The sequence below is a fragment of the Pelophylax lessonae genome (assembly GCF_965119305.1).
Source record: "Pelophylax lessonae genome assembly, chromosome: 2".
Lineage (NCBI taxonomy): Eukaryota > Metazoa > Chordata > Amphibia > Anura > Ranidae > Pelophylax > Pelophylax lessonae.
Window position 1 is genome coordinate 492,981,190 of NC_138769.1, and position 25,018 is coordinate 493,006,207.

At 47.1% G+C, this 25,018-nt stretch overlaps 1 protein-coding gene across 2 annotated transcripts in view; it reads left to right on the top strand.

Moving 5' to 3' along the window:
• The window catches only part of DZIP1 (DAZ interacting zinc finger protein 1), a 143,699-nt gene that overhangs the window by 60,418 nt on the left and 58,263 nt on the right, over positions 1–25,018 (top strand). The window contains exons 8-9 of one of the 2 annotated variants that reach the window (XM_082245315.1): positions 7,220–7,288; positions 19,961–20,014. In XM_082245315.1, coding sequence (XP_082101441.1) covers positions 7,220–7,288; positions 19,961–20,014 — 123 coding nt within the window. The remainder of the gene's footprint in view (positions 1–7,219; positions 7,289–19,960; positions 20,015–25,018) is intronic. The other variant, XM_082245316.1, reaches the window with a different exon arrangement.

Below are 25,018 nucleotides of genomic sequence, written 5' to 3' on the forward strand. Positions count from 1 at the left end.
CAGCCGTTTGTCTGCCTTCCTCTCCCAGCCCACACGGCGACAGGAGGCAGCACTCAATAGATTTTCTCTGGACAAATTATAGAGGCCTTGATCTCCTCATTCTGAACAGCTGAATGGTTTTCAACTTCCTGCTGGCTCTCTCTTCAGCCAACACCCTATAGTATCAATGAACTTTTCAAAGCAGGTGGGAATGTGTCTCCTCTCAGTGACTACATTCCCAGATTTACCTGACTTCCTGTCACACAACTCAAACAAAAACATATTCCTAACATTTGAAGTACATCTTTATCCAAAACTGTTTTTTTTTTGGGGGGGGGGGGGTTTGTTTTATTTGTTTGAGAATAGCGTGGCGAATGGTTAAAACTCCTGTCACTTTTTTGTACTGTCCTGGCATTTTAGGGCCTCGAGAAATGAGATACTCATTCAGTACATCAGGACAAATCGATTTTCAAATACCATAGTTTTCAGACTCTATAACTTTCACACAGAGTAAATAATGTACACCGATTTGGGTTAATTTTACTAAAGAAATGTAGTTGACTACATTCTGGCCTGAATTTATGAAAAAAAGATGATTTAGTTGCTAATATTTCTAACACAAATGAAGAAAAGCTTATTTCTCCTTCGTTCGTTGACGGACACAGCTCCTGTCAATCTTGACCATTGGGTTTTGCTGCCCCCTACAGGAGTGGGACACTAGGCAGAAAAATCTTCTGGCTACACCCATGAGCATTCCCAGCGGGTATACTCCCTCTTCCTGCTATAGTCACTCAGTTTTTTCTGCCTAGTCAGGAGTAAGGACCTAGTTCCTTGCTGGGATCTTTGGTCCTGGCAACATTTTTTTTGATAGAAAATGTTTTCCTCCTGGATTTTTCCGGTGAGATCTACAATCAACTGCCGGACTGGGCAGCGGACTGGATAATCTAGATCCAGTGGTCACCCCAGTCTAGCCAACAAGCGCGTGCAGGCCATAGCTCTGTGCTAGGTCGGCCTCGACATAGCCCCACTGGACAGGGGCTGGCCCTGCGAGTTAAATGCCTCGCGAGGTCGCATACGAACTTGCCTCAGCCTGAGTTGCAGCGTTCCTCCTGGCCAACAGCCCCCATTTCGATGGAGAGGAGGATCTGTGTAGAGCGGTGCCCCGCCTGTTCCTGGTATGGTGAGTAGCCATCCCCCTCTACCCCTGGAGAGTTTTAGAGTGGACGTGGGCCCCTCCTTGGGACGGTCAGACCCCTAGGTTACCCTCTTTCCCATGCAGCATCCCCTCCCTCTATCTTGGTGGTCCTCTGTGGACTTGTTACCCCCCATCTGCACACACCCTCTCTTCCCCTCCCATGGGGTGGCCATACCTTTTAGGTCGGTCTGGGGTGTCGAGCTGGTGATGGAGGGGGTGGGAGCGTGCCGCCGGTGACCAGACGATAGACTTTTGGGAGGGGACTGTACTTGGTGGGGGTCCCAGCCAGAGTCCCCCTTCCTGCTGGGATCATGTTCGGAGCTCCTGGGGACCCCCCTGGGCCCCCAGGAGCCACGTGGTGCCGCTATTTTCTTGTAGCCTTTTATGCTGTAGATCGGCGGCCATGTTTGTGTAGCCTCGACAGCCATTTTCTTGTGGTTTTCTCATTGAAAATAGCAGCGGCCATGTTTTTGAAGCCATATGATAGTGATTCGGGAGCCCCTCCTCATCCCCTAGTGCTGACTCCTGGATCTTTCTTTTCCTGATTGCCGCATGATGTGCAGTTTAGCCTAGTGCTGTAAGTGCCTGATTGGTGGTGGTGAGTCTTTTTGTGGGGTTCTCTCTCCCTCCCTCTGCTATAGCAGCGGTAGTGCTCCGTGCTGGGCCCTGTGGTGCCGCCAGTGCTGTGGGGATGTCCCTAGCAGTGTTATACACTTTTACTGTGTGGGTCCCTCTCTTCACTAATGACGTCCCTGGAGCACATTTCCCCTCCTGATCCCTGTCTCTTCAGATCCTGAATCTGATTCACCTGCCGCGGATGCGAGTTACAATTCTGGGTCTGCGTCCACGCACCCTGCGTACTCAGATAGTGAGGATGATTCCTCTGCTGCTCTGATTGTGTCAGTGCGTGAAACTTTAAAGATCAAGGATGCGGCTGATGCTGCGTCGGAGGCGCTGGTCCCTTTTGGCACCCACAGGCCCTCCAATGTGGCGAGGCTGTTCCCTTTTCCCGCCTGCTTTGATAATATTGTCACAAAACAGTGGGGCTGCCCAAAATGCTGTTTTGCAATGTGGTATCATGAGTATTCCCTGCCGTGAATGATCCCCCCCCTGTAGTGGACTTGCCATTTTCCAGGTTAAATAAAGCCACCTTAATTCCAGTTGAGGAGTCCCTGGCCTTTAAAGAGCCGACTGAGAGGAGGTCGGAGGCTCTGGCCCGCCATATGTTCACTGTGGCTGGTTCGGCACTTAGGCCGGTATTTAGTGCCCTGGTGTCGCAAACTCTGACCGAGCGGGCTAAACTTTTACGCCAGGACCTGGAGGAGGAACAGCTCCCCCCTATCTTTGCGGAGCTGGCGGATCAGGGGGTAGCGGATCAGTTGGTCCAGAGGCTACAGTTTGACTGTGATGCCTCTTTGGATGCGGTTCTTTTCATTTCTAGACTGTCTGTCTCAGCAGTGGTCCTTCAGCGTATTATCTGGCTGAAAGGCTGGTCTGCGGACCAGACTTCTAAGAAGGCCTTATCTGATCTCCCATTTGTGGGGTTTCGCCTAATTGGAGCTTCTAAGGGCAAGGAGCCTGCCGTAGATGGGGGGCCATTCTTCTCGGCTCATAAGAGGCCTTTTCGTCCCTCAGGGTCTCAAGACAAGAGATCTAAGCCCTTCAGGATCTCCACCGGAGGTTCCAAGAGGACCTGGTCTGGCAAGCCATGAGTGGGCTCTTCCATCTGCATGAAGGGGCACCCTCACCCATATCTGGGGTGGGGGGGCATCTTCGCTGGTTTCTGGATCTGTGGACCTCCCTGGTACAGGACAAGTGGGTCCACAAAGTAATTTGCTTCGGCTACAAGATCGAGTTTCGGTCTTATCCTCTGGAATGGTTCTTCCCTTCCAACCTGCGCTTGTCCCCAGATATGGGGTCTCTTTGGGGCAGTGCAAGACTTGTTCCTTTAAGGGGCGATTGTCCCAGTTCTGACTTCGGAACGTTTTCAGTGGTTTTGCTCAAACTTGTTTACAGTTCCCAGGAAGGAAGGCAAGGTACGTCCAATTCTGGACCTCAAGGCGCTAAACTGCTTTGTGTGGATACAGAAGTTCCGAATGGATTCAGTTCACATGGTAGTGGCGTCCCTACATCAGGGGGATTTTCTCCGTTCTATCGACATCAAGGACGCCTTCCTTCACATTCCCATATTTGCCGATCACCAGCGCTTCCTCCGCTTTGCTGTGGGCGAGGAGCATTATCAGTTTGTGGCATTACCTTTTGGTTTCGCCTCCGCTCCTTGGGTCTTCACGAAAGTTTTGGCCCCGGTACTAGCATTGTTGCTTCATTGGGGAATCTCGGTACTGGGGTACCTGGACAATCTTCTTTTGCAAGCGGAGTCTCAGACTGCTCTGATGGACAACTTGGAGATTACTCTGCAAACTCTGCAGGAGTTTGGTTGGATTCTGAACTTTCAGAAGTCTGCTCTGGTTTCATCCACAAGACTGGACTATCTGGGTCTCTGCAAAAAGAGATCCTGGTGAAATGGGACAATGATCCTCAGTCTCTAGACAATCTGATCCTGTTGAGCCGGGGCACGAGAGGGTCCCTGATCTGGTGGCTTCATTCTTTGGCACTTCGACAGGGAAAATCCTTTAGTTTAGTGTGTATTGCTAGAGAGGTTTTTTTTTTTTCTTGAGACAGTGCATGTGATCAGCACAGGGCCAATCAGCACTGTTCAGATATGTTCAGACAGAGGGTCAGGAGCCCTACAGTCCCCCCCTGTACCAGACAGTTGTCACCACGGACGCCAGCCTGTCGGGGTGGGTAGGCTTCCTTGGCACAGAGTTCGCTAAGGGGGTTTGGACTCTTGGAGTCTTCGTCCAGACTGCCGATCAATGTACTGGAACTCTGAGTGGTAAGCTTTGTCTGGATCACAATTCCTCTTCAGGGGTGTCCGGTGCGCATTCAATCAGACAATGCCACGGCCGTAGCCTATGCTAATCACCAAGGGAGCACAAGAAGTGCTCTGGCGGCTCGGGAAGTAGCTGGTATTCTAAGGTTGACAGAACGATTCGTTCCAGCCCTCTCTGCTGTACACATTCCAGGGGTGGAGAATTGGTAAGTGGATTACCTCAGTCGACAGGCATTGGACCAGGAGGAATGGTCGCTTCATCCGGAGTCGGTATCGTCTGATTTACGCCTTCCTCCCTCTCAAACTTCCGCCAAGACTCCTTTGCAGGATCGAGGCAGAAGGGATTTCGGTCTTTCTAGTGGCTCCAGATTGGCCTCGCTGGTCTTGGTACGTAGATCTGGTATGGCTGGTGCTCCTTGGAGACTTCCTCTCAGGGAAGATCTGCTGTCCTGAGGCCCAATCTTCCATCCTGCTTCACAGTTGCTGGCTTTAATGGCTTGGCTGTTGAAAGCCAGGTGCTAAAGGATAGAGGTTTGTCTGAATCAGTGATTCCTACGCTGCTAAAGGCTAGAAAATCTACCTCAAGGAAGATCTACCATTGTATTTGGAAGAGATATATTGCGTGGTGTGAGTTTCTTGGGGTTCACCCCCGCTCCTTTTCGGTGAATCGGATATTGGCTTTCCTCCAACAGGGGTTGAGCAGTGCCTGGCCTTAAGTACCATCAAGGGCCAGGTGCGTACTTTTATCCAGGGAGTTCGACACTTGGCTCCTCCAGTGTGGTCTCCATCTCCGTGGGACCTCAGTTTGGTGCTGTCAGTTCTTCGGAAACCTCCTTTCGAAAGTCTTCGGGAGGTTCCCCTGCTTATGTTGTCCCAGAAGGTGGCCTTTTTGGTGGCTATTACTTCTGCGCGCAGGGTATTGGAGCTGGCGGCGTTCTCTTGTCATTCACCTTACCTGGTGGTTCACAGAGATAAGGTGGTTTTTCATCCATATCCATCATTGCTTCCAAAGATCATCTCTGATTTCCATTTGCTTGAAAACCTTGTGTTGCTTTCCCTATGTCCCAGGTCTAAACATCTTAAGGAAATTGCCTTGCATTCCCTGGATGTGGTTCGGGCAATTAGGGTGTACCTGGCAGCTACGGAGTCTTTTAGGAAATCAGACTCACTATTTGTACTCACGGATGGACCTCAAAAAGGGTTCCCTGCTTCTGCTGCGACCATTTCAAGATGGATCAGACAGACAGTGGTGCAGGCCTTTTCAATTAAGGGTCAGGTTCCTCCTTTCCCTGTTTAGGCGCACTCTACTCGAGCGCTTAGTGCTTCCTGGGCCTTCCGTCATCAGGCGTCAGTGATGCAGGTTTGCAAGGAGGCCACCTGGTCATCTGTGCACACTTTCACAAAGTTTTATAAGGTGGATGTGTTGGCATCGGCGGATGCCTTATTTGGCCTCAAGGCTTTGCAGGCTGCTGTTTAGAGGACCTGGTCCTCTTTGAGGGTGTATTGTTTTTTAGGTGAGCTCCAGTTGTTTATGGTTGAGCTCCATGTTACCTGGTTGGCTATGGTTTAGCCTTGGGAATTTTTTCTTGCTGTTCCCACCCATCATATTTGACACTGCTTTGGGACATCCCAATGGTCAAGAAGATAAGGAGCTGTGTCCGTCAATGAACGAAAGAGAAAATTGGATTTTTGACTTACCATAAAATCCATTTCTCTGATGTTCATTGACGGAGACAGCACCCACCCTTCTGTGAAGTTGGCTTTCTTCTGATACTGCTTGTAACAAAACTGAGTGCCTATAGCTGAGAGTGGGAGTATACTCCCTGGAACTGCCCCATAGGCGTAGTCAAGCTTTTTCCTGCCTAGTGTCCTACTCCTGTAGGGTGCAGTATAACCCAATGGTCAAGATGATAATGAGCTGTGTCCGTCAATGAACATCAGAGAAATGGATTTTACATTAAGTCAAAAATCCCAATTTTCTCTCCACTGCCTGGATGTGCTATGTGATGTGTGAGCCCACAGCTACAGCTTTTTCTTAGACAGTTTGATTAACTTTTTGTTATTCTGGAGGGTCCCCATAGGGAACATCCAGCCTTTCTTTCCACTATTGTCAAGTAAATTGGACAAGTCATCACTCAAGCCTACAGTGTGAAGGAAAGGTTTCTCCCTTTCTGGTCACAATCTACCAGATCAGTCAGTGCTTCATGGACTTTTTAGCACCAATCATTTCTTTCCCAGATATACGAGGTAACCACCTTGTCTTCTGTTTGCACGTTTCAAAGTTTTACCAGGTGGATGTTTAAGCCTCTTCTGAAGCCAGTTTTGGGTGTAAGGTACTTCAGGCAGCTCTTTGAGTTTAAAAGCCTTGTTTGCCCATTTGTTCCTGAGCCTGTTGTCATTTGTTTTCTGTTGCCCACCCATCAGTTGCATTGCTTTTGGAACTTTGAAATGTCTAAGTATAAGATCCTGTGTTCTGTAATATATGAGTAAGAAACTAGAATTTTTGACCTACCTGTGAAATCCTTTTTTGGAGTTTATTACAGGACACAAGTGCCTCCCCTATTTTCTGATGATTCTTATGATTCACTCTTTAATGCTATCTTCTACTAAACTGAGGCTTCCTAGGAGCGGGAGGGTACATGTTAGGGCTCTCCTAACAGTTTTGTCCAGTGTTCAGTCACCTGAAAGTAGTTGCAAAACCCAATAAAGATCCTGTGTCCTTTTAATATAATCAGAAAAAGGATTTTACAGGTAACTAAAAAAATCCTATTTTTCGATGTATGTAGTCAGTTGCAAATTGCACCAGTACAGCACAGTTTACCTTCTACTTCTTCACTGTTTCCCAGTGTGTCCTTGCCAGTATCCCCAGCAGCATAGGCACTAAGTCATGTGACATTATCCTTTTTAAAAGCATCAGTCCCATGCAGCAGCCTAAAATAAACATTAAGCTTAACATGCTCTTAATGTGTAATAGGTAGATAAACCCATGATATTGGTGCTGTAAGGCAAGTAAGCACTTGGCAAACCAGCTCCCCCATGCATGTTAGTGATGTTCCTGCCTGTCTCATCAGATTTGCCAGTCAACTTCTGTTTCAAACATATTTTGGTTTGCAAAAAATCCTGTAAATGTTTTTTTTTATATTTTTCTGTAGATCCAACAACCGTGCAATCATTACACAGTGTTGAAGGAAAACCTTCTGCAACTGCCTTCTCAAATAGAGGTGAGAGATTTATTTGTGTGACATTGTGTTACCAAGCTTTGCTTTGTGCAGATAAATATTCATCTTACTGTGACAAAATAAGTGGCTTTGCATTTTAGCCCAGCGCAATCCTATGTTGGTTATACACTTACCGATTTGTCCCTTGCAGTGTTTTTCACCTTTTTTGTGGGGTCCCCCTGGTGACTCATGGAGTCTTTGGGGCACACCTCCCCACCTGATCCCCTCTCTGAAGCTGTGGGGCCCTCCGGGTCCCAACCATCCACCGATGCACTGATGACGGTCCTGGAGTCCATTGTGTCCCGGGTGGAGGTGGCTTTTGGGCGAGCGGCTAGCAAAAAGCACCTTCCGCCTTCCCCTGCCTCATCTGTCTCATCTGATCCTGAATCTGATTCGGCCGCCATGGACGTGGGTCACCCTGCTGGGTCTGCAACCACGCGCCCGGAATCCTCTAAAAGTGAGGATGATTCCTCCACAACTGCAACCGTGCATGAAAAGGCGTTGGTGGATGCATTGATTGTATCTGTGCATGAGACCTTAAAGATGAAGAACGCAGCTCCGATGGAGGCGCAGGTTCCCTTTGGCACTCACAAGCCATCCAGAGCGGCAAAGGTGTTTCCTTTCCCCGCCTATTTTGACAAAATTGTCGCTAAAGAGTCGGGGCGACCAAAGTGTCCCATTGGGGTCCCTAAGCAATTTCATAGGCGTTACCCCTAGGAGGAGCCCCTTATTAGGAAATGGACTGTTCCACCGGTGATGTACCCTCCGGTTTCCAGATTGAACAAGGCAACCATGATTCCGGTTAAAGAGTCTCTGGCCTTTAAGGATCCCGCTGACAGGAAGGCGGAGGCTGTGGCCCTCAATATGTACACTCTGGCTGGTTTGGCACTGAGGCTGGTATTCACCATTGCCCTGGTGTCGCAAACTCTGAGTGGGCTAAGCTTTTACGCCGTGACCTGGAGGGAGAACAGCCCCCCCGCATTTGCTGAGCTGGCAGACCAGCTGGTCGAGGGGCTGCAGTTTATCTTTGATGCGGCACCCCTAGTGGCTTGGCTCTCCGTTTCGGCAGGGGTCCTTTGGCATGTCTTTTTGCTCAAATGCTGGTCTGCGGACCAGACTTCTAAAAGGGCCTCAACTGATCTACCGTTTCAAGGAGATCACCTGTTTGGAGCTACCTGGATGACATTGTTAAAGGTCTCACATGGGGGAAGACTACCTTTCTTCCGCAGGCTACTAAGAGCAAGGAACCTCATCGTAGACGCAGGCCCTCCTTCTCGGCTCATAGGAAGTTTTTCATCCCTCAGGGTCGACTGACAAGGACTCGAAGCCTTTCAGGGTCTCCTCTGGAGGATCCAAACTAACCTGATCTGACAAGCCGAGAGCGGGCTTTTCCAGACCCGCAGACAAGGCTTTTTAAGCATGAAGGTGCACCCTCACCCATATCGGGGGTGGGGGGACATCTTCGCTGGTTTCTGGACCCAAGGATTTCCCTGGTGCAAGACAGGTGGGTCCATGAAGTCATTCGATCTGGCTACAAGATCGAATTTTGCTCTTGTTCCTGGCAAGGTTCTTTCCTTCCAACTTGCGTCTGTCCGTGGACTGCTTACAGGGTCTGTTTGGGGCGGTACAAGACCTGTTACTTCAAAGGGTGATTTTTCTGGTTCCGACTTCGGTACGTTTTCAGGGTTTCTACTCAAACCTGTTTACAGTTCCCAGGAAGGAAGGCAAGGTGCGTCCAATTCTTGACCTCAGGGCGCTAAACTGCTTTGAGCGGGTGCAAAAGTTCAGAATGGAGTCCATTCACACGTTGGTGGCATCCCTGCATCAGGGGAATTTTCTTGCCACTATCGACATCAAGGATGCTTACTTTCACATTCCTATATGTGCCAATCACCAGCGCTTCCTCCGATTTGCCATGGGAGAGGAGCATTATCAGTTTGTGGCGTTACCCTTTGGTCTCGCCTCTGTTCCACAGGTCTTCACAAAAGTGTTAGCACCGGTGCTAGCTTTGTTACGCTACTTGGACGACCTCCTTCTGCGAGCGGAGTCTCCTACTGCTCTGGTGGAAACCGGGCTTCAGCTACCGCACCGTCCACTTTGAGATCCCCGCAGGATTTTACCTTGATGCCTGTTTACTTTGATCCAAATGTGAGTGTAATACCTTTATTTAATTAAATTGTTACCTTGAATGTATTACACTATGTGAAGCTTCTTCTTCTTTCATGTGGCATGATTATATGATTGTTCCCACGAGAGGATCATATTTGATTGCACTGAGGCAATTTTACTGCTGGAGGTGATCTTACATTTATCCATCTGCTGAGGAGTGCTGTGGAGTGTGAAGAGCCCTTGTTACAAGCGCATTGTGATCTCTGTCATGGGGATCATATAAGTTTGGTAAGAGGCCATTACTTTTGGTGTTTGGTGGAGGTCACATCTTTCCAATTCATCACCTGCATCTTGAGCTTCTCATTGGACTTCTCCTCTCCATGGACTCTTCCTCTACTGTTTTTAGCACACTCTGATACATTGTGGAAATCAATCTATATATCAGTGATTGTTTCTGTGTTTTTTTATCAAGCGCTGCATACTTTTGTTTCTATTTGGTTTGGGTTGAGGTACAACAACTTTTTATGCTAGCAGCTGACATTGTATAAACACTGTTCTAATTTGATCTAGCGCAGTATAATCTGTTTTTATGCTCTGGTGGAAAACCTGGAGATCACCATACGAACTCTGAATTTTCAGAAGTCTGCTCTGGTTCCGTCCACAAAGCTGGACTATCTGGGTCTGACTCTGGACTTGGCCTTAGCCAGAGTGCTCCTTCCTCTGGACAAACTCCAGAAATTGCAGGCTGCAATTTGTCTCCTGCTGTGCAGGAGATGGTCATCACTCCGGACTTGCATGCAGGTGCTGAGCCTGATGGTGTTGACCTTCGAGGCGGTTCCATTTGCACAGTTCCATATGAGGTCTCTGCAAGGGAGAAGCTGGCCAAATGGGACAAGACTCCGCAGTCTCTGGACAATCAGATCCAGCTGAGTCGGGGAACGAAGAAGTCCCTGATATGGTGGCTTCGTTCTCTGGCGCTTCGCCTGGGCGAATCCTTCCTCCCCTTGTATTGGACAGTGGTCACCACGGATGCCAGCCTGTCCGGCTGGGGAGGCGTCCTCAAGAAATTTTTGCTTAGGGGCTCTGGACACTGGAAGAGTACAGACTACTGATCAATGTCTTGGAACTCCGAGTGATCAGACTGTGTCTTGACCATTGGACAGATCGTCTTCAGGGATGCCCAGTGCAATTCAATCGGTCAATGCCACGGCTGTGGTTTATGTCAATCACCAGGGGGGGCATAAGAAGTGTCCTGGCAGCTCTGGAGGTAGCCGGCATTCAAATGTGAACAGAGCAGTTCATTCCAGCCCTCTCCGCTGTACACGTTTCTCAAATGGAAAACTGGCAGGCTTTGGACCAAGGGGAGTGGTCCCTTCCTCCTGAGGTGTTTAATCAGTTGTGTCTCCAGTGGGGCATCCCTGAGGTTGATCTGCGCACCTTTCTGCAGGGTGTCCGACATTTGGTTCCTCCAGTGCGTTCTCCGTTGCCGCTTTGAGACCTCAATTTGGTGCTTTCGGTCCTCCAGAAGCCTCCCTTTGAGAATATTCGGGAGATTCCCTGGCTTACATTGTCTCACAAGGTGGCTTTTTTGGTGCCTATTACCTCTGCATGCAGGGTGTCGGAACTGGCAGTGTTATCACCTAGTGATTTACAGAGATAAGGTGGTTCTTTGCCCCTGTTCGTCGTTCCTCCCAAAGGTTGTCTCTAATTTTCATTTGAATGAAGACATTGTGTTGCCTTCCCTGTGTCCCAGGCCTAAACATCCGAAGAAAATTGCCTTGCATGCCTTGGATGTAGTCCGGGCAACAAGGGTGTACATGGCAGCTACGGAGTATTTTAGGAAGTCAGACTCTCTATTTGTGCTAACGGATGGGCCTCGGAAAGGGTTGTCTGCTTCCTCGGCAACCATTTCCAAATGGATAAGACAGGTGGTGATTCAGGCCTATTCCATCAAGGGTTAGGTTCTTCCTTTCCTTGTTAAGGCGCACTCTACTCGAGCGCTTAGTGCCTCCTGGGCCTTCCGTCATCAGGCGTCAGTGACGCAGGTTTGCAAGGTGGCCACCTGGTCGTTGGTGCACACTTTCACAAAGTTTTATAAAGTGGATGTGTTGGCATCTGCGGATGCTTCTTTTGGCTGCAAGGTTTTGCAGGCTGCTGTTTAGAAGACCTGATCCTATTCAAGGGTGTATTGTTTTTAAGGTGGGCTCCTGTTGTCTGGTTGGCTACTGTTTAGCCTTGGGAATTTTTTTTGCTGTTCCCACCCCTCATGTTTAACACTGCTTTGGGACATCCCAATGGTTATGAAGATCAGGAGCTGTGTCCGTCAATGAACGAAAGAAAAAATGGGATTTTTGACTTACCGTAAAATCCATTTCTCTGATGGCCATTGACGGACACAGCTCCTGATCTTCATAACCATTGGGATATACTGCCCTCTACAGAAGTAGGACACTGGGCAGAAGAATCTGGCTATGCCTATGGGCAGTCCCAGGGGGTATACTCCTCCCTGCTATAAGTACTCAGTTCAGTTTGAAGCAATGTCAGAATTACAACTCCACAGAGAGGTGGGTGCTGTGTTCGTCAATGGAGTTGTAATTCTGACCATAGGTGTGCGCACAGGGTGTGCCAGGTGTGCCCAGGCACACCCTAATCACCCTGTGCAGCACAGATTCCCCCTACTGCCCTGGCTCCCCTCCCCATTCCAGCCTGCTTTTGCTGTGGGGATGTTTTAGGATGAGTGGGGAAAGGGGCCGGTAAATATATATTTTGCCGGCCCCCTCCCTTTCTGAATAAACATCATGAGTGATCGTTAGTGTGTGTTTGAGCTTTGGTGTGCACACCCTAATGCATTAGGCTGCGCACACCTATGATTCTGACACTGCTTCAAACTGAACTGAGTACAGTAAAACCTTGGTTTGAGAGTAACTTGGTTTAAGAGCGCTTTGCAAGACAAGCAAAATTTTCAAATAAATTTTGACTTGGTTTACAAGCAATGTCTTGATATACAAGTAGCCTCAAGTCACAGCTGAGTATAAAAGAGAAGAGAGGCGCCTCTAAGTGTAGCAATATGGTTAAATTTAATGAAGGTACAACATTTAGCAATTCACATGGTTGATAATTGGAACGGGCACATCTAAGTATGCAGGCATCCAGGCTAAAGCTGTCCACATAGACCATCCTCCACACCGCCATCTACGTCATCCCTTCCATGCTGCCCCTCGCTTTCAGATCGCTTTACTGCAGGGTGGTCTTCCCGGTCAGGATTACAGACTGGCAGCCGGCGGTGCAGAAGATAGTCCCTGTGGACAGCTTTACCCCGGATGCCTGCATACTTAGATGTGCCTGTTTTATTCATCAACCATGTGAGTTGCTAAATGTTGTACCTTCATTAAATGGAACCATATTGCTACACTTAGAGGCGCCTTTCTTCTCTTTGATACTCTGTAGCTCCTACTGGATTTTGCTTCTAATCCCCTTGTGGAAGCGGCTATTTGTGGATGGACATTTTATGGTTATATAACCTATTGCAATGCTATAATCTTTTTATATGGACTATAAACTGAAGGATTTATGAATAAATGGTTGTGGAACGAATCATCTGAGTTTCCATTATTTCTTATGGGGAAATTCGCTTTGATATAAGAGTGCTTTGGATTACAAGCATGCTTCCGGAACGAATTATGCTCGCAATCCAAGGTTTTACTGTACTTATTGCATTAAATAATTTGTGCTGTGTGGATATAAATGCTGGTTTAGTTTTCTGACACTCATCAGAACTAATGAAGTGTCTTGAAGAAACTATGAAAGGTCTTCATCATTGCAGAACAAGTCTAGTTGAATGTGATCAACTAAAACTAGCTATACCAATGTAAGGAGCAGTTTTCTTCTGACCTGACCACAATTGTAAGGGGGATTTTCTCTACTTGCCCCTAATGTAAGGGGACATTCTTATTTTTTTATTGTCTGTTTTTATTTTCTCGTTAATATTATTGTTTCGTTTTAATTTCAGAATTATTTAGAACATAGGAGATATTAGAATTGATCTACTTTGGGTGTAAACTATGCTGGGTACAGCAAATTAATTATTCAATCATTTATGATAATATCTACAACTTACTGATTATGCTCCCATGATCTTTAGATTTATGCATTTTTAGGAAGGGTTCCCCAAGACCTGAAAACTTTTAAAGATTCCCCCTGGGTGAAAAAGGTTGGGAAAGGCTGTTTTTCTGCAGATTGCAGTGATAATGGTGAACTACAAGCAATAGCCAGCTGAGGTTTCGCAGTGGATAATCTAGATCCTTAAGGTCTCCCAGCCTGGCCTACGAGTGTGATCCGGTTATAGTCTCGCACTAGGCCTCGCCACGACAGAGCCCCGTTTTTGGATGATGGGGACGAGCCTGAGAGTGGATGTCTCGCTGGGACACGACGACCTGGAACACCCTGAGTTGCAGCGTACCTCTCGGCTGGCAGCAACCCCACTCCGGGTGGGAGGTGGTCTGTCTGGAGCGGAGCCCACCCGGTCCATGGTATGGTTAGTAAATGCAGCCCCCCCATATCTCTTAATTGTCTTGGGGGGGGGTGTGGGCCCACTTCTGGGGATGATAGGACCTAGTACTTCCTAAAAGATCCCCCTGGCCTGTCAGGATACTTGGCCCTGTGCCCTACCCCCCTCACCTGCCATTATTGCAGTTTTAACCTGGGGGGCGCTATTGCTGTGGCGCCTGGGGGTGAAAATGGTACCTTTTCTTGCTGGGTCTTGTAGTAGATCCTCTGTGGCCTGCAATTTGGGGTTCCCTGACCGCATGGCACGCCGTGGGGGTCGCCATCTTTAGTATGGGCATAAGGAGGATTTCTCCCCATTGACCTGCAAATAGGGCAAGGTTTTCTCTTGTCCCGAGAATTTTCATGATATTGTTAATGAACAATGGCGGCACATCAAGCACATGCTAGTAGTGCCTTAGTGCTTTAAATGCTGTTATCCCTTTGCATAGACGGTTTCAAACCGTTGGACGGTACCACCTAAGGTGGATCACCCTGTATTCAGGTTGAACAAATCTACTGTAGTGCTTGTGGAAGATTCCCCGGTGTTTTCGGACCCGGTGGACAAGCGGGTGGAATCCCTTTCTCGCCACCTTCATGTGTTGGCGGGTTTAATCTTGAAACCGATTTTTGTGTCTGTTCTGGTATCAGAGACTCTTACGGAATGAATAACGTTTTTTAAGGGGAACCTTGATGCTGACTTAATTTCCCCAGGGCTGATGGAACTTATGAACCAGATGGCCCAGGCCCTGGTGTTCCTGTGTGATGTGTCCTTGGATGCAGCTCCCCTGGTGGCCAGTGTGTCGGCTGTGGGGATTGCCATAAGACGCATGGTTTGGCTGAAGAGCTGGTCGGCAGACCAGGCTTCCAAGAAGACCTAAACAGATCTTCCTTTCCTGGGAGAGCGATAATTTGGCGATTCGCTGGATGAGTTGATCAAAGGTCTAACTGGTGGGAAGAGTTCTCTTCTTCCTCAATCCTCCAAAGGTAAGGCACTCTGTAGTAAGCGGGGGCCTTCTTTCACTGCTCATAGACGTTTTTTTTCGTGCCTCAAGGGCACAAGGAAAAGGTAAGCCTTTCAGGGCTTCTGGAGGGGCTAAAAAGCCATGGTCAGGCAAGACCCAGACAAGCCAGTCCAGTTCTGCGGACAAGTCCTCTTCAGCATGAAGGGGCGCTCTCACCAAGTTTCTGGGGTGGGGGGACGTCTACGTTTCTTTCAGGAACCCTGGACTTCCTTCATTCAAGACAAATGGGTTCACAAACTGATTCGTGTCGGGTACAAGATCGAATTTGGGTCCCATCTGGCGGACAGGTTTTTTCAGTCAAATCTTCGCCTGTCTCCGGATCGTTTGAAGGATCTCCGAGATGAAGTGCAGGATCATGCTTACACAAGGAGTGATTGTGCCGGTTCGTCCGCAGGAACGCTTTCAAGGTTTCTATTCAAACCTGTTCACTGTGCCCAGAAAAACGGCAAGGTGCGTCCAATCCTGGACCTCAAGGCTCTGTGCGGGTGCAGAAGAGTCTTTTCCAAGGTATTGGCTCTGATATTGGCTTTGTTGTGGCAAAAAGGGATTGTGATCCTGGGATATCTGGATGATCTCCTATTGAGAGCAGACTCTCACTCGGCTCTGTTGTGCAATCTGTCAATTACAGTTCAGACCCTTCAGAAATTTGGGGGGATTTTCAATTTAAAAAAATCTGCTCTGACTCCTTCAGTGAGGTTGGATTATCTGGGGCTGACTCTAGATTCCGCCTTGGCGAGGGTCTTTCCTCCCCTGGAAAAACTTCAGAAGTTGCAGGGAGCGATCCGGTTGCTGTTGGAAACCGATCTGTCCTCACTACGGACTTGCATGAGAGCCTTGGGTCTAATGGTATCAACCTTCGAGGCGATTCCGTTTGCTCAGTCTCACTCGAGACCTCTACAAAAGGAGATTCTTGCCAAATGGAACAGGGATCCACAGTCTTTAGACAAAATGATACACTTGAGCCGACTCACGAGGTCTGCTCTCTCCTGGTGAATCCAGTCGCCAGCATTGTGTCAGGGCAAGTCCTTCCTACCACAGTTTTGGACAGTGCTTTACCATTGTTTTGGACGCCAGCCTGTTAGGCTGCGGTGGAGTGCTGGGGAAGCTCTGTGCCCAGGGGACCTGATCAACAGAGGAGTCTTCCTTACCGATCAATATTCTGGAGCTCAGAGCAGTCAAGCTTTGCCTGATCCACTGGACGAATCGGCTACGTGGTTCTCCGGTTCAGATTCACTCAGACAATGCCACGGCTGTGGCTTACATCAATCATCAAGGGGGACACCAAGAGTGTCCTGGCTGCCAAGGAGGTGGCCAAGATTCTGGTATGGGCAGAAGACAATGTTCGGCTCTTTCCGCAGTCCACAGTCCACATTCCGGGTGTGGAGAATTGGCAAGCGGATTGCCTGAGTCGTCAGGCGCTGGATCAAGGGGATTGGTCCCTTCATCCGAAGGTGTTTCATCTCCTCTATTTCCGGTGGGGAACTCCGGAGGTAGACCTGTTTGCATCTCGCCTCAACAAAAAAGTCCAGATGTTTGTGGCCAGGTCTCGGGATCCTCTGGCCGACGCCACAGACGCCTTGCCTTCCCTCCAATAAAACTCTTGCCAAGATTTCTTCGCCGGGTGGCGGTGGAAGGAATTCCGGTCATTCTGGTGGCTCCAGACTGGCTTCGTCAGTCTTGGAACGCAGACCTCATAAAAATGGTCGCTGATCCTCCGTGGAGACTTCCTCTGAGGGAGGATCTGCTGTCCCAGGGACCGATCTTCCATCCTGCTTTACGGTCCCTGGCTTTAATGGCATGGCTGTTGAGGGGCAGGTGTTGAGAAATAGGGGTCTCTCTGAATCTGTGAACCTGTGAAGGCTAGGAAGGCGACTTCTCTGAATATTTATCATCGTACGTGGAAATTGTACATTTCATGGTGTGAATCGCTGAAGCTGCACCCTTGCTTGTTTTTTATAGCTAGGGTTTTCGTCTTACAAAAATGGGTTGAGCAGCGGTTGGCCTTAAGCATTATCAAGGGTCAAGTGTCGGCTTTGGCTATTTATTTCCAATAATGCTAATGCCTAGATTCGCACTTTTATTCAGGGGGTGCGTCATCTGGCTCCCCCGAGGAGACCCCCATTGCCTCTGGGGGATCTCAGTCTGGTTTTGTCTGTTCTTCAAAAGCCTCCTTTTGAGAACATTAGGGAGATTTCTTTGCTTTCTTTATCCAGGAACGTTGCCTTTCTGGTGGGGATTACTTCTGCCCGCAGAGTGTCCACAGAGATAAAGTGGTACTCCGACCTAATCCGCCTTTTCTCCCTAAGGTAGTGTCTGATTTCCATCTAAATGAAGACATTGTGTTGCCTTCACACTGTCCTAAGCCTAAGCATCCCAAGGAAATTGCTTTGCACTCTCTGGATGGGGTTTGGGTGAACAGGATCGGTCATTGAGTCTTTTAGGAAATCAGATGCTCTTTTTGTCCTTCCTGGGGGATCTCGTAAAGGTTTGGCTGCGTCTGCTGCGACTATATCCAGATGTATTAGGCAGACGGTTGTTTAGGCTTGTTCATTGAAGGGTCTGTTTCATCCTTTCCCTGTGAAGGTGCATTCTACTAGAGCGCTGAGTGCCTCTTGGGCTTTTCGCCATTAGGCCTCAGTAGTGCAAGTTTGTAAGGCGGCGATTTGGTCGTCTGTGCACACATTTACAAAATTCTACAAGGTAGATTTGTTGACATCTTCGGATGCATCCTTTGGCCGCAAGGATTTGCAGACTGCTGTTTAAAGGGACTCGTTTGTTCTCTTTAGGGGGTTTTTTCTTCATGGGTGAGCTCCTGTTGTTCCTGGTTGAGCTTCATGTTACCCAGTTGGCTAAGTTTTGCTTTTGAAGTTTACATTAACTATTTGGTTTGCGTTCTTCCCACCCCTCATGCCTAACCTGCTTTGGGACGTCCCAATGGTCTAAGAAGCATAAGGGTTGCGTCTATCAATGGACGATAGAGAAAACTGAATTTTTGTAAGAACTTACCATAAAATCCTTTTCTCTGAAGTCCATTGACAAACGCAGCACCCACCCCTCTGATATGGGGATGGTTTGTGTCTTCTTATCACTGCTTGCAACGAAAGTGGTATACTGGAGCAGGGTGTGTGGGGTTATGCCTATAGGGACAGACCCCGTAGGCGTGATAAGCTGTTTTTTTCCTGCCTAGTACTACTCCTGTAGGGGGCAGCATAACCCAATGGTCTAAGAAGGATAATGGCTGCGTCTGTCAATGGACTTCAGAGAAATGGATTTTACGATAATTTCTTACAAAAATCCAGTTTTTCTGCAGATTATTAGCAAGTTTGTATTTGCTATTTGAGATTGGTTCCTCGGACTAAGTCAAACTCCATATTGCACATGCATATTAATTTATCAATTTGTTACCTCATCCATACTGGTATTCCTAGTTACACCCAACTACTGTAGCCATTCTAAAAACAAGTATCCCTCTGAAGAGGGAGTCTCCTTAGTATAAAATTAACTTAATTCAGACAAGAAGCAGTAATTGAGTGGCATATTCAAAATGATCCTTTGTAAGAGGGTTGTAGCCTAAAACCTCATGCACACATGACGTTTTCCCATCTCTCATGGACACTTTTCCTCCTGGCTGCAGTTTTGGCAGAAAAAACACTTGACGCTTGTAAACGCATTTAGGCACGCCAAGCGTGTGAATGTTTATTTCATTAACCAGAATAATAATTTATTCTAGCTTTTGAAATAAATTAACTCTCAAGTGCTAAACGCGCCTAGCATTAATGTGCGTCTACACACATCAATCGTTTTTTCTGGCAAAACACTGCTAATCCTGGACTCACTGGCTGTGGGTTTTTTTTTTCATGCCTTTTAAACACCCTTGCCTCTAAACTTATGGACATACTGTATAGGCTAAAATGCAGGGGCGTTTAAAGGCAGTATAAAAAAATGCTAGACGCCCCTGACAGCCACGTTAAAAATGTCCATTGTGCATGAGGCCTTAATGTTTTGGTTTCATTTTATCATTGGAGTCTCTGAAAGAGTTTAAGATGCTTTTGTGTAGTGCACCTCTCAAAAACTTAAATATCAGCCCGGAGATGTTAAAATCCTGAGAAATAGCATTGTACTTCTTGGTATGTGAAGGTGTGTAGGCACTTCTGTACCCACAACTTCCTAGCTGTATATCTGCAGTGTGAAATCTAAGGCACTGCTGCCCTTGACTGCTAGTCCTAGGAGATGGTGGTGTCACTACTGTGCTGCTAAATATTTTACTTGCCCTACCAAGATGACCACCTCCACACAGAGACAGTGCAGAACAATGCATGGTAGGTTAATATTGGGGAAAGATTTGCTGGACCACAGGCATTAGTGGTGACTGTTTGCCTTTTCTTGGGCTCAGCTTCCAGGGTTCCTCAATAAAAGGAATTTGTGATTGAAAATTGAAGGTCAGCATATTTTTGAAGATGCATATTTCAGGGCTGCAATCCTTTTCTTCACCAATGACCTAAGACATTCTTTAGTTTGATATGTGCATGCTTGTTTCAGGTCAATAACTCTGTAGTGAGGAAAATAAAAAAGTTAAAAGAATTCAGCAACAACAATTCCCATATTCGTATCATTATGGATTCATTTTGAGCATCCTTCAGCTCCAGTCTGTGATATAGTCTTTATAAAGGTCTTAATGGGAATGCTGGCTGTAGCGATAAACACATATTGGGCAGGCATTTAGCAAGCTTTTAGGTTTTCTAAGTGTCTTCACAAAACCTGCTATATATTTATTTAAATCTAAACCTACACTCCTACCTACAGTATGTTAGAAGCCAGGCTGCACCTGAAGGGCATTTTAAACTTTTCAGAAGCTTGTTAGGTATGATTCAGACTAGTGTATTCAAGATAATGCGAAGAACTTCAGGTTGTTTTGAGAACAAAGTCACAATACTTGCTACTCTATGGCTCTCCCTTTTTAAACACTGTTCTCTGGCTGTTAATGTTCCCTTGTGATCAGTGTCAGAGCAGGCACGTATATTGGAGACTATTCAGGAGCTTTCAGAAGATAAAGGTAAACACATTACCCATGATAGTGTACCTCATCTTTCACTAATTCAATGTTGTGCTTGCATACCTACTTTTGGTGTACATACTAGCTAGATTGTTTTGTAGAAATCTATTTTCTATATTTTGATACTCAGGTATATATACTGTATATTAAGGCTTTAAGGATGCTTATACTGAGAGAAATACAGGGGCTGCCATTGCCGACCTTCTGAGGATACCAGAGTCACTGACGCTGACCAAGCATGCAAATCAGGAAATTACTGGATCAGCATGACTTCCAGACAACCAACATTTTCTGAAGGAGAATTCCGCAATGGCAGTATTCATAACTCTTCAGTAAAGGTATCTTTTAGAGAAATCTACTAAAATGGAAGGGCGGTGTTAAGGAGCCTGATGTCTGCAAAATCTGTGCATGTCACTCTTTGTGAAACATAGTGCCTTTAGATAAACCTGTTTAATAAGACCAATAGTATTGTTGATGTGCTTAGGGCACTGTCACATAGCCACCAATCTAATTTTAGTTTTCCTCTGTTTACAGCATCCAGGAAAAAAAATATGCCGTAGGACTGTTGTTATGAGTTAAAGGGGTTGTAAATTCAGAAGGTTTTTTTTCTTAATGCATTCTTTGCATTAAGATAAAAAGCCTTCTGTGTGTAGCAGCCCCCCTAATACTTACCTGAGCCCATCTCTATCCAGCGATGTCCACGAGTGCCTCAGCCATCCGGGACTCTCCCTCCTGATGCTGTCAATTCAATTCAGTTAGCCAATCAGGAGAGAGAGGGGGTGGTGCCAAACTGTAGCTCCATGTCTGAATTGATACACGGAGCAGCAGCTTGGCTGGGGTGCCCCCATTGCAAGCTGCTTGCTGTGGAGATGCTCAGCAGAAGGAGAAGCCAAGAGAGCTGAAGTGGGACCCGATAAGAGGAGGATCTGGGCTGCTTTGTGCAAAACCACTTCTCAGAGCAGGTAAGTATAACATGTTTATTATTTTATTAGAAAAAGAAAACAAGACTTTACAATTACTTTAACTCAGTATTTGTCATAAATGCTGAACGCCTAATTAAAAAAACATTTATCTAAAGGCAACTTTTTAGCTTTTTATTTAAGCTGAGTTTTACCAGGTTGCAGTGTTCTGTGTTGTTTTCAGTATATTATAGTTCACAGTTTTCACAGTTTAGGAGGTCATACAGTGAAAATAATGTCTCCAGTATGTATACTTGGCTCTCTTCTCCTTGCCTGATCGTAGGTATGTTTGTCCTGTAGATGGCAGCACAATCAAAGCATTCTACAAATCAGTCCATCCATGAAGCCAAACACTGATGCTCAAGATTGCTTCAGCAGTGTTTATGAGAGTTGACATTTGTTTCATAAACATTTATAGGGCAACAGCTGTAATGCCTGCTTTTTTATTTTGTTCTTTGTCAGCTGCATTCACATCAATGTAAAACTTGCTGAACACTTTGGGGATAATTTGTTAAAAGAATAGAGGCTCTTCATTTTGCATAGTATAAATGATGTAAAAAAAGTGTCTTTTCATTGAGCTTGGTAAATAAGGCGAAGCCATGTTCACTTCGAATGCCAGTCATCTGCAAGGGAATTTAAAAAAAAAATAGGAGTTCTCTTTCGTTCATTGACGGACACAACTCCTCATCTTCTTGACCATTGGTTATTCTGCCCCCTACAGGAGTAGGACTCTAGGCAGAAAAGATCTTGACTACGCCTATGGGGCAGTCCCAGGGGGTATACTCCTACTCTCTGCTATATGTACTCAGTTTTTTTCTGCCTAGTCAGGAGTTGGGACCTATTTCCTTGCTGGTATCTCTGGTCCTGGCAATTTCTTTCTTTTTAAAAGGATTTTTGTTTCCTCTATTAATTTGTTCCTGTGAGATCTACAGTCAAGTGCCGGACTGGGCAAAGGACTGGATAATCTAGATCCATAGGGTCCCCCCAGACTGGCCAGCGAGCACATGCAGACCGCAGCTCCACGCTGGGTCAGCCAGGATATAATACAGGACAAGTGGGTCCACAAATTCATTCGCTCTGGCTGCAAGATCGAATTTCGATCATATCTTCAGGACAGGTGGGCAGAACGATTCGTTCCAGTCCTCACTGCTGTGCACATTCCAGGGGTGGGGAAATGGCAGGCGGATTACCTCATTTAACAGGCGTTGGACCAGGAGCAATGGTCACTTCATCCGGAGGTGTTTCATCAGTTGTGTCTCGGGTGGGGTACTCCTGCGTTGGATCTGTTGGACTCTCGCCTCAACAGGAAAGTGCAGAGGTTTGTGACATGGTCTCTGGATTCTCTAGCCGACGCCACAGACACATTAGTGGCTCTTTGGTGTCAGTATCGTCTGATTTACACTTTTCCTCCTCTCAAGCTTCTGCCGAGACTCCTGCGCAGGATCGAGGCAGAAGGGATTCCGGTCATCCTGGTGGCTCTAGACTGGCCCCGCCGGTTTTAGTACGCCGATCTGGTATGGCTGGTCGCCGATTCTCCCTGGAGACTTCCTCTCAGGGAAGATCTGTTGTCGCAAGGGCCAATCTTCCATCCTGCTTTACAGTTGCTGGCTTTGACGGCTTGGCTGTTAAAAGTCAGGTGCTGAAGGATAGAGGGTTGTCTGACTCGGTGATTCCTACACTTTCAAAAGCTAGAAAATCTACGTAGATTTACCTTCGTACTTGGAAGACGTATATTGTGTGGTGTGAATCCCTCAGGGTTTACCCCTGCTCATTTTCGGTGACTCGGATCTTGGCTTTCCTCCAACGGGGGTTTGAGCAACGCTTGGCCTTGACTACCATCAAGGGCCAGGTTACGGCTTTGGTGGTTTTCTTTCAACGTTCGTTGGCCACACTTGGTGCGTACCTTTCTCCAGAGAGTGAGACACTTGGTTCCTCTAGTGCGTACTCCTTTGCCGCTGTGGGACCTCAATTTGGTGTTGTCAGTTCTCCCAAAGCCTCCCTTTGAAAACATTTGGGAGGTTCCTCTGTTTACATTGTCCCAGAAGGTGGCCTTTTTGGTGGCTATTACTTCTGCGCGCAGGGTGTTAGAGCTGGCCATGCTGTCTGGTTGTTCACATTACCTGGTGGTTCACAGAAATAAGGTGGTTCTTCGTCCATGTCCATCGTTCCTTCCAAAGGTCGTCTCTGATTTTCATTTGTGTCCCCAGGCCTAAGCATCCTAAGGAACTTGCCTTGAATTCCCTGGTTCGGGCAATAAGGTTGTACCTGGCAGCTACAGAGTCTTTTAGAAAGTCAGATTTACTATTTGTCCTCACGGATGGACCTCGCAAAGGATTGGCTGCTTCTGCTGCGACTATTTTCAGATGGATCAGACAGACTGTGGTTCAGGCTTATTCCATTAAGGGTCAGGTTCCTCCTTTCCCTGTTAAGATGTACTCTACTCAGGCGCTTAGTGCTTCCTGGGCCTTCCGTCATCAGGTGTCAGTGATGCAGGTTTGCAAGGTGGCTACCTGGTCCTCTGTGCACATGTTCACAAAGTTTTATAAGGTGGATGTGTTGGCATCTGCGGATGCTTCCTTCGGCCACAAGGTTTGCAGGCTGCTGTTTAGAGGACTTTGTCCTCTTTGAGGGAGTTTTCATTTTTTTCAGGTGAACTCCAGTGTTTTTATGGTTGAGCTCAATGTTACCTGGTTGGCTATGTTTAGCCTTGGGAAGTATTTTTTTTTTTTTTTGCTGTTCCCATCCCTCAGGTTTGACACTGCTTTGGGACGTCCCAATGGGCAAGAAGATGAGGAGCTGTGTCCGTCAATGAACAAAAGAGAATGGGATTTTTGACTTCCCATAAAATCCATAAAATCAATTTCTGATGTTCATTGACACAACACTCTATGGAGTTGGGTTTTTCTCTTCGGACACTGCTCGTAACAAAACTGAGTACCTATAGCAGAGAGTGGGAGCATACGCCCTTGGGCTGCCCAATAGGCGTAGTCAAGTTCTTTTCTGCCTAGTGTCCTACTCCCATAAGGAGCAGTATAACCAATGGTAAAGAAGATGAGGAGCTGTATCCATCAATGAACATCAGAGAAATGGATTTTACAGTAGGTCAAAAATCCCATTTTTTTTTCTTCTTGTGCATGAATGGATGATTTAAAGTAGTTGCAAAGGCAGAAGTTTTTTTTATCTTACCACTTTCGATGCCATAAGGTAAAACGTTTTCTGTATGCAGCTCCCCACCCCAATACTTACCTAAGCTTAATCTCGATCTAGCATTGTTTTGTGTGTCTTATGGACAAACCGAGCAGGGCTTGGGAGCAAGCCTGCGTGAGTACCCCCACTGCAAATGGCTTGCTATGCAGGCACTCAGCGGAAGGGTGGAGCCCAGAGCACTGGTGGGAGTACCCAGAAGAGGAGGATCAGGGCTGCTCTGTGCAAAACCATTGCGCAGAGTGAGTAAGTAAGTATAACATGTTCGTTATTTTAATTTAAAAATAAAAAAAATCATTTTAACTTAATCACTTTATGTTAAAGCGGAGTTCCGGGCACAAAATCAATATTTTTTTTTTTGTGCCCGTCCGCTTCTACACCTTCACCTGCAAAGGAATTGGATAGTTAGGTTTTTTTTTTTTTTATTTACTCACCTTGTAATTGAAGATCGAAGATACTCACCTAGTCTTCACTTCCTCCCTCTGTGCCGCGGCTCCGTCGTCACTTCCGGGCTTGCACTGATTCCTGGGAGCTGAACGTCATCGCTCCCAGGAATCAATGCGACGGCACCGGCCCCGCTCGTCACTTCCCATGCCCAGAAGCTGTGGAGGAATGCGGCGCCGCACCGGAAGTGACGAGAGGGGTCGGTGCAGGTGCATTCTGGGAGAAGAAGACGCCGAAGAGGACTGCGCCGGCTTCAGCTGCCCACAAGAGAGATGGAAACGCTGTGGAAGAAATTTTATAAGTGAGTATTTCTTCTAAAAGGTAAGTGCGAACCGGGACAGATCAGAGGCTAGCCATTGTGGAATGTACTAGCCCTGACTGTCCCGGGGGTATGTTT